Source organism: Lutjanus erythropterus, chromosome 6 (assembly GCF_056507025.1).
Source record: "Lutjanus erythropterus isolate fLutEry1 chromosome 6, fLutEry1.hap2, whole genome shotgun sequence".
Classification (NCBI taxonomy): domain Eukaryota; kingdom Metazoa; phylum Chordata; class Actinopteri; order Lutjaniformes; family Lutjanidae; genus Lutjanus; species Lutjanus erythropterus.
Genome location: NC_139322.1, coordinates 33270664 through 33280889, shown reverse-complemented (window position 1 = coordinate 33280889; position 10226 = coordinate 33270664). Strand labels below are relative to the sequence as shown.

Sequence of the window (10226 nt, the reverse complement as noted above, 5' to 3'; positions counted from 1 at the left end):
TTTTTGGGGTGAACTGTCCCATAAGACTGAATAAAATGCCCTCAAAGCATAAACAGTGAAAATAAATCCATTATTTAGACCAATGTTGCACTCTAAGGACCAATCACTTGAGGGCAAGAAATAACCTGCAGATGTTAGGAACATACAAAAGTGTATATGCGTACTTGAGTGCTCCACAGAAAGAAACATTAACAACTAAGGCCTCTTGGCAGAAAGTACAAATTGTCCAGACATGAAACTCATTTAAAGCTTTCAGTCCAGTCCCACCCTTAGGCCATTTGAGAAATCTTCAGAATGTATTTAAGTTAACGTTGCTTTCATGAAGGTGCAGTAAGTCATGCATTAAATTGTCAAGAACCCAGATAAACATTAAAAATGTTTAAGGACCCAGATATCAATGCTTAAAAAGCATTAAGAACCAGTATATCAATCATAAAAAGCTTCAAGAACCGAAATATCAATGATGAAAATAGTTAAGAACCCACATGTACGTGTTTAAAACACAGATATTAACGCTAAAAATCATCTAGAACCCAGATATCAATAGTAAAAATCTTTAAGAACCCAAATAATAATGATACTAATTAAGGTCCCATTCCATTTATTGTATCAGAGCCTTTCCCATTAGCCAACATGCACAATAGCAGCAGACTCTGTTTGACCTGAATGAAACAGAACATCAAATTGTATCATTGGTAACAGCTGCATTAAGTCTACTATTTCATGCTAATGACTGTTTGCATATTCATGATTCTTTGAATACTGATTGAAGGCCAGGTGAAGACTAAGCCATTTTAACAAGGTATTTGAACTTACTTTAAAGAAGAAAAGAACACATCAGACACAATGTATTACTTCCTGCAGAGCATTTTATATTGTTTAAAAAATCCTGAAGTCTCAGCTTTCAACTCGTACCCAATTTATATAACTCCAATAGTGTTTAGAGACCCCAGAACGCAGGATTACTGAAATACACCATTTTTTAGAAAAGGTGAAAATAACACATTTGTACTGCATGCAAAAAGCTGTCTGAGATAAGCATGACGTGGGCATGTAATTTAAGGTTGAGACTGCTGGGTACCCATAGGACCCATTTTCATTTAGATATCTTGAGGTGAGAGGTCAGTGATCCACTTTGAAAATGGCCATGCCAGTTTTTCTCAAGCCAAAATATGGGCTAACTTTGGAGCGGTGTTCAGCCCTCTACCAACGAGCTAGCATGACGTGGACGGAACCAATGGATCCCTGCTTTTCATTGCTGATGCTGGCCCTGACCAGGCCTGCAGTTACGTGTAGTTAAATTACAAAATGAATGTAATTGTATTATTACAGTTTCTGAGGAAAAATACATAATATATGTTTAAATTGCAGTGACTAACCAAAATGTTGGTGATGACAAAAGAGGTTGAATGAGACTATTCTTTTAGGGTTGCTTGGCAGAGATTTGCACCGTGCTGAGTTGTTGTACTGTAATTATCGTCCAGCCTCCTCAGTCCAGACATCAGTGGATGAAACTCATGATTATCCAGGCCAGATGTTATTGTTAGGACACACATGCAGAGAAGGACTTGGAGGACTCCAGGGTTGGTGTGTCTGCGTATTGGTCTCCACACGCAGAAAAATCAGAAAACTACTTTTTGTCCAAAAAAAAAGTTTTTCCAACTGAACAACTACTAACGACCTACTGACTTCAACTAAAGCACTTTCTTCATGAAAAATGTGAGATTAACATTTTTCAAGCCCATGTTGTGTTCATTTTACCGCTGAGAAACATTCACTGATGCAAATGCTCCCTTGACAGTTTTGACCAAGTTTGAGTCAAACCCAAAAGCACTCTCTTGAGTTGTTTTATGACACCCTTATATATTCATATTAGACTATATTAAATTTAAATAATACATTAATAATAATAATAATAATAATACAAACATGTTTTAAATTCTCAATGTTAGGCTAATGGTGGTACATCACTGTCAATTTTAAAGCAATAATAAGGTTACAATTAACAAAAAAAAACATTTTGGCTATAACACGTGAGAATAGCCACCAAACAAATGATCCCATTTTATACCACCCTGTCTCTAATGGGCTACACACCACAGAAGTGTAGAGGAACCACAGTCTGACAGATTTATTCATCCTTGCCTTCAGATGGACCAACTCTACACATGGACATCTGTCCTTCTTCCCAACACTAACCGGCCCAGCTGCCCACAGTTCTCCCTACTTCCTCTTTTAGTTCTCTTCCTACCTCTTCTTCTCCTGGTCCCTCCCCTCACTTTCTCTGTAGCTCTTCTTCTGACTCCTGTCTTTGCTATTTTTTTGTAGCTCTTCTTCTAACAGCAGCTCAGAGCTGGAGCAGGAACAACAGACCAGTTTTCCATCTGCTCATCCTGCCAAGATTGTCCTGAGAAAGCTGCAGACGGCGAGCTGCTCTTACACACCTCAGACACTAGAGGTGGGTAGAGTACTGAAAATTTATACTGAAGTCAAAGCACAGTTACTCCTATAAAGAGTTTCTCAAGTAAAAGTAAAAAAGTACCATTTGAGAAAGCTTGTTAATAATGAATTACCAGTATGGACAATTTTCAGTATTAATTTATCAATTTTGATGGACATTTGACTGTTTTTACCAAGTGTAAAACCCAGAAGTGCTTTTTTGATTTGTTTTATAATATATTCATTCACGTGCGTGCAGTATGATTGGTTACTATGCCACTGCCCTATTCTATACATCTGAAAGAAAACTGAGATTATACTGTACAAAAACACTTTATTAAAACTTTTGCATACATCTAGATAAGAACATTTACACTATATTAAAATATTTTTAAAAATGTACTTAAAAATTTTCACATCTCAGCAGTTGTGGTATTACAGTAGATGCTTCGCCATCTGTTGCCTGACAGAGGTTTACGCTCTGCTGATCCACTGTTTTGGTTGACATGAATCGGGGGTGTCAAACGTATGGCCCGCAGTCCAGAACCAGCCCACTAAAGGGTCCAGTGTGGCCCACTGGGCGACTTACAAAGTGTAAAAAAAAACATAGAGCAGTTATTAAAACCAGACCAAACACATTCCTCTGAAAAACAATGAAACCTGTTGTGTTTATTGTTAAAGATATTGAAAATTGTGTAAAAAAATTGTCAATCAACAGCTTCAGTATAAAATGATCTGTATCAGATTTCTATATTAAATTATAATAATTATATTCTATAATTAAATTATATATATTTCTGTACTGTCAAAACTTTTAATTTGCAAATGGTTTGCATTCTTCTTCCTCAGTAAATTCCACTTTAGCTGTTTTTGTGTGGTGATCCAGCATTACTACACAGGAGAGGAAATGTATGGAAAATTAAAATAATTCCTAGATCTCGACAAGTTGTTTAGATTATAAAGAAGTAAAATACTATACTGTCGCTCAGGTCCAAAATACAAAAACGTTGTGTGCATTTGTAGGGCTACTGTGATCTGAAAATTGTAGTGCACATGTAACGACAGTAAACTGAACATAGAAAAACTGACAAAAAACTGTTGAAATTGCACTTGTGTTTTTAGATGTATCCAGCTGTTTATCATGTCTGAACATTTTAAAAATGCACATTATCAGTAAAGAAAGGGAAAATTTGGGGTTGCTATATAAGGAGTGTTTTTATTGGTCCAGTCTTCTTGAGATTAAATTGGGTTGTATGTGTCCCATGAACTAAAATGAGTTTGACACCCCTGTTCTAAACCTTGGTACTGCCCAGATATATAGTGAGCTCAGAGCGGTGAATCACCTTCTTTTTAGTCTGAGATTGAGAGCTTTGGGCTTCAGACCAGCGGGTCCACCACTCCCTCAGCTCAGTGGGCCCCGTGGGCCGTCGCTCTTTTATCTGACTGGGAGCAACTAGAGCATGAGGAGGGTTTAGCTCGTCTCTGGGCAGGAACTTCCTGTTAATATTTACATCCGCATCTGGATCAGATTGCTGCCATTTTGCGTCCTCAGTTGAAGCAGCTGAAATCCCTGTAGCAGTTGGTGCATTTGCACCAATTATCTCTGAATCCTTTTGAACAAAGTTGTGAGTGGCGAAGAAGTCAAGCCCCTGCATTTTGCGCTTGTACTCCTCCAGTTTTGGCTTGCACTCCAGAGCCCTCGCCTTCATCTCAAGGAACTGACGTTGCAAATCCTTCTCGTAACCTTCCTCTGCCTTTAGCTCATTCTCCCAAAAGTTGATCTGCTCCATCTCCTCTTCAGCCACTCTCTGCTGGGCCTCCTGCTTAGCCATTTTGGCCCTTTGTTTTTCCTCAAGCTCAAAGATTTCTTTGTCTATGCGTGCTATCTGGTCCTGTAAATCCTGCAAACAACTCAGTTGCCATATTATGGTTTCTCTCAGACAGTTTTTCTCATCTTCAGTTGTAACACAGCTTGAGCTGAACAGTTCAACAGATTTTGCCCCTTGAGTTTTTTTGGTGTGTTTGTTTTCTTTATCTCTTGTCGGACTTCCCATGCAGCAGGATGTTTGATGATCCAAATCTGACTTTAAGCTTTTTTGAGCTCTGACTTTGCTTCTACTACTTCGACCTGAGTTATCTTTGTCAACAGTGAGAGAAATATCCAAAGAGGAACGATGCCTTTTATCAGCCTTCTTACTGCTTTCCTTATCACAGGCTGTACTATAAACCTTGCCTTTACCCAGGCTCTCCAGCCATTCCCAGGCCTCCTCCATGAGCGTCAGAGACTTTCTTTTAGGCCTTTTCAAGTCCTCTTTTTGGTGCTCGGTCTCTGTTCTCAGCGGTGGCAGGCTTTGACGATGCAAGCTTAGTGAACCGCTGCTCCGCCGCATTCTGGTGCCTGCATCTTTTCTTCTTAACGGCGGGCAGGGCTGGTATCTGCCAACTTTTGTCCTGCTCATTTCATCCCAGGCTGAGGGTCCGTTGTGGAGCAGGGTGAGTTGGACCTCCCTGGCCTGCTCGCCGTACTTCTCAAGAGTCTCCAGAAGGCGCTCATTGGGTGCCATGCACCGCTCAAAGTCTTTAAATGTTTCCCGTAATGTGTAGCGTCCAGCTTGACCTAAAGAGAAGGATGATAGCGTGGTGTCAGTTTGGTCAACATGTCAGAACGTAACTCTTATTACTATGCAGAGCCACATACACACATACCCAGGGCTTGGGCCAAAGCTATGACCACTTCTTGGCATGTTGTTTCCTTTGTAACTCCACAGACCACACGTGGGATACCGTCCACAAACACCTTCACTTCCATTTTATCTGTGAAATGGAAATCAAAGTTTAGTCAGTGTGTGACACACTTTCTGTTGGGGAAGTGGTGGAGACAGCTATATCACCCTCTTTAGCATTCATTGTAATCTGTCTGCCTATCATGGGTCCGTCAAACAAACAAAATTTAAGTTACAGTTACTGTGTTCCCATAACACTGAAAATACATGAACAGAAAACAAGCTTCAATAGAAAATATCTGTGCCAAAATATTAGAGGGACCCACCTTTTTGTCCTGTCTGTAGTACAGCTGCTCGGACCGCTCTGCTCTGGGGGAACGTTCTGGTTGGGCGGAACACTCGAGCAATTAAGACCAATTAAAGTTCTTGATGGCATCTACCACTGGAGGACAGTTTATGATCCCACCCATCTTGCATAGTTTCCATTTTGCCTGAAGAAAAACAGCAAGATTCAATTTCTGTGTTTATATGAAATTACAACAGAAAAAAAAAAAAAAAAAAAACAGGAGACACTTTGTTAGTCACTGTCAGTACTGAGGTGGTATAAAATACAGTTGGTTATGAGTAATCAATCAGTGTTTAAGGAGACTTTGAAGCTGAAATGAAGAGGCCTTTAGGATTATGTGTTTCCCATTGCTCAAATTTATTAGTATTTGCAACGTTTTAAATCTCAACATTTGCTGAACAGTGGCCACATTGGACACAGGTGGCTGTTACAGGATAATGGTAAATACTTTAACATAGTGTAAAGGTGTGTGAAGCAAATTTTCAGTGGTGTGACCACTGGAGGGTTTTTTTGGCAGTTCGTGTTTCTCCCGAGCTGTACAGATATTATTTTTAACTAGCTAGCAACTTATGTTTTGACCATGTGTTTGTGTGTGCATGTGTGTAATTAGTTTATGTTTGTGTGCTAGCAGGGTGTGACTCAGTCGACACTAACAGTCCTTGAAATTCTTCCTTTCTGACCCTGTTAATTGCATTGGAGTTGTACAACACTAGGATGAGTGTACATTTCTCAAACTCATTTTCAACTCACGCTATCACACCGAACCTCAGTTTGCATCGCCCACAGCCATCGTGCATTCACTTGTGTTTTTCCATTAACTTGTGAAATGTGTTTTGTGTTCATTCTGAACAGACCTTGAATGCGGAACAAATAGGGAAATGCATTAAGGAATTAAAAAAAACAAAACACCAATACCTAAAAAAAAAAAGAAAAAAAAATCTCTCTTAAAGGAGCAGTGTGTAGGATTTACTGGCATTTAGCAGTGAGCTTGTAGTTTGCAACCAATTCACCTCTCTCTTGCCTTCCAAGTGTGTAAGAGAACTTATGATGGCCACAAAACTGAAAAATATGAAAGGCTCTATCTAGAGCCAGTGTTTGCCCCCCCGAACCTGTAGATATATAGTATTGAAAACATAAATATGAATATTATATTCTATTAGTTTTTTCATCCTCAAGAGATATTGAACAGAATTTTATTTGCTGTTAAAAGCAGCATCCTGGTGATTCATCCCAACTCACATACCCACACTCCACCATTTATCAATTTGCAAATTCTGTTTTTATAAGGTATAATGTGGAGAGACTTCAAAATGTGAAATTGAAGTTTTACTGTTCAATGTCAAGTCTAATGTCTAGTTAAGAAAACAATCTTTAGGATATTGTCCAAGATTAACTGAAGGCAGCACATTTTGTGGAGTAAAGTCCTGCTGTATCTGAAAACAAACAGGTCCTGTTTGTGGTGTCTTCACCAGTTATTATGTGGTTTTGCTGTTTTCAGATCTGGGTGTTCCTCTGTGTCTAACAGGAAGGGTGATTACAATCCAAACACAACATGTAAACATGTTGAACTAAACTGCGCACCAGTCAGCCATTACTAAAAAACACATACTCACTCCTCACTGCATCTGTGCTGCTAAATGTTCTGCAGGATGGGATGGGTTTAGTTTTTTAGTCCACAAAAACACTGCTGGAGCTTTACAGGTAAACAGTGTTACAGAATCTCCCAAACAATGGAAGTGAATGGTGACTGGTTTTTAAAGGAAAAAACACAACAGAATAAAAAATGTTATTTGCATTGTGTTTTTAACCTGAATCTTGTAGATCTTTAGCTTGGAGCCACGTTTACATGTGTTTACGTGCACATGCACACTGTCTGAACTGGGTGTGTGTGTTGTGATAGTGTGCAAACAGCATGTCAGGACTTTAGGAGACCTGGATTACACCAAACAAGCAGTATGGAGGCATTTTATTTCTTTTTCCAGTTGTTTTTTATACATGAGAAATGATCACCATGCACTTACATTGTTTGGGAGATTCTTCAACAGTTTTCTTGTGAAACTCCAGCAGTGTTTTGTGGACTAAAAAACTAAACCTGACCCTGAATCTGCATGAGGGTGAGTAGATAATGACTGAATTCTCATTTTTTAAATCACATTGCGTGTGACTTGCATCATGTGATTTACAAAATTTACCTCATGTAACTTGACATAATGTAATGTACTTACTTTAACCCAAACTATGATTTTTTGCAAAACCTAGCCATGTAGTTTTGGTATGAGTCTAACTGCAGCGTTTCACAAGGTTAACCACACATTTAACAAATGACTTATTTGATACATTTATTTGAAACCAAACCACTATATTTTCCTAAACCTAACTACATAGTTTTGATGTCTAAACCTAACCAAACTGTGACCCTTTAATAACATTAACAACATATTTAACCACCAATCTTATATATTATTTTGGGACTCAATCTGCAATCAACCTATTCTGGTCACCATCCACGAACCAAATGCTGGTAGAAAGTGTCTGGTAGCTTTGCTTGAATTTCCAGCCAAAAGAACAATAATAATCTATTCAGTGGTTGGCAAAGTTTGAACGTTCACAAGTCGTTTGGCCTGCGGACAAAAAAGTTAATTTTGCACCGTGGTCCCATTCTGTCATTCAAGTATGAGAGTACATGTTGCAGCTCAGCACAAGTTTCTTTCATTTCTTCCCTCATGTACCAGCGAACTTGACATGAGTAACTGAATACCACAACCAAACAAAACATTGTTATTTGACCCCATCCTGAACTATTTAAATTCACATATGTATTGGTTGGTTGGAGTTTCTTTTGATTTGTTTCATTCTGGTGTTCACAGTTTTGGTGTTCCTTTGACTTATTTTTTGTTATTTCTACCAGGGTATCATATGACATTGGCAACTGATTAAATAAAAGTGAAAACCACAGGAAACTTCCACACAACTCCCAGACTAGAAGCCGGACAGGGGAGCAGCTGTTGTAATTTGGTAGTGTCTGACAGTCTGGATCATGATGATAGGAGTAATCTGAGATGGGAAACTAGGACTCTCTGCTCCCTCTTGCCCCTGTAAACCACATGTCCAGCTGCTGATTATCTCTCAGGTTCAAGGTGAGAAACAGTCAGATCTCTCTAGTCCACAAAAAAGAAATTCTTCAGAGAACAGTTCTTGTCAGCCTTGGCATTTGGTGGCACTCGCCTTTAATAGTTTGCCCTTTAAGTTCAGAGTCGTGGCAACTTGGTGAAAAAAAAGCACTAAAAATTCACACACAAAGAGGAAGTGTCCAACCTCAAATTTGTACTTATCATTGTGAGATCATTAGAGATGATGAGCAACTCAGGATTGAAATGTTGAAAGGAAATTCATTGCTTTTTTTTTGGTTTGTTTTACAAGTATTTTTTATTGAGAACATGCTGTCCAAACAGCACAACAGCCAAGACATGAAAAGATTAAATCCATCTCTATTGTTCAAGACAATGTCAAAATACTGTTGATTGTTGTGTCACAAGTTCATTTCAGTCTTGAGAAAGTCACGGACTGTAGTTTTAGCCAAAATTTAAAATATCTTAAAGATATCTGTGTGAATTGTATTATCTGAAATGAATTATCAGTTACAAAATGTCAAAGTGTAGATTTTCAGGAGTTGGAAAATTCCATTTGGCATTTGTATTTCCAATGGTTGACTGTCCATCTCTAACCTGATCTCTTTAACTAGTTGCAACATAAGAAGAACTTTGACATTTGGGATCACATTCCCTAAAAATAGATGGCTTGTTAAGTGTCTTCAAGCTGCAGAGCGTCTTATGATGACTGGGGAAGTTACACAAGTGAAGTGAAGTGGTGAAGTCTGAGCAATGATGACAATGATTTTCCTGCCTAATAACCAAAAAAATAGCTATTAGCCTACTTAAATGGTATCCAGCAAATGCAGATGGTTTGGGGTTTATTTGTCTTAGTTTTGAAATATCTGTCTTTGAGATTTCTGCTCCTACCCTGATATAATGAATGTGCATGGAATTGTATTTGTTTTGGCTCAAAGCAATAAAAAGTTACCAAAAAATAAATTAATTAAAAAAATACAACAGTATTTGAAATGTAAGAAATATTCCTTTAAATACTGTTGACAACATGTTCTGTGGATGTGTCAATCAAACATATTGCAATTAGGTCTTTCAAATGTACATTTTCATGGTGAAGCACCTACTGCAATGCCACCACAACTGCCACATGCAATCAGTAGAGATTTGCAAATTTCCACCAACATTACCATACTGTAACCTCCACATGTAGTGTTCCTAACCAAAACGAGATTTTGTCTTCACAGTTGTATGCCTCCACCAACCAGGACAGTTACCTTTCACATCCACATCTGTCCAGACTCATATAATGTATATTGTGAAAACTTTGAAGGAATTTAATATGGAACTCAACACTATACTGACTTGTGACTTTGAAGAAATGTAACAAAAGGTATTAAGTGTATTTTATTTTGGTAAAATGGAAGTAATCACTATATATGTGTGTGGTACCAGTGAGAAATCATCCTTGAGCCCAAGTGCTCATTTGTGTCAAGTTTGAAGGAATGGAAGAAAGAAAGGGATGACCTGAAAACATAATGCCTCCAGCGACGGCTGTTGCCTGCAAGGTTTTTCAAAATTTTTTAATCACAGGCACACTCCCTCAGCGTACAG

The 10226-nt window shown here is 38.4% G+C and overlaps 1 protein-coding gene across 1 annotated transcript; it reads right to left on the bottom strand.

The window, feature by feature from the left end:
* Nucleotides 1–2863: 2863 nt before the first annotated feature.
* rassf11 (Ras association domain family member 11) lies at nucleotides 2864–5248 on the bottom strand. The gene is made up of 2 exons (XM_084720055.1): nucleotides 5146–5248; nucleotides 2864–5056 (listed from the first exon to the last, which is right to left on the bottom strand). The coding sequence occupies exons 1-2, from the start codon at nucleotides 5246–5248 to the stop codon at nucleotides 3732–3734; spliced, it is 1428 nt and encodes a 475-aa protein (XP_084576181.1). The 3' UTR covers nucleotides 2864–3731.
* Between the last annotated feature and the right edge of the window lie 4978 nt (nucleotides 5249–10226).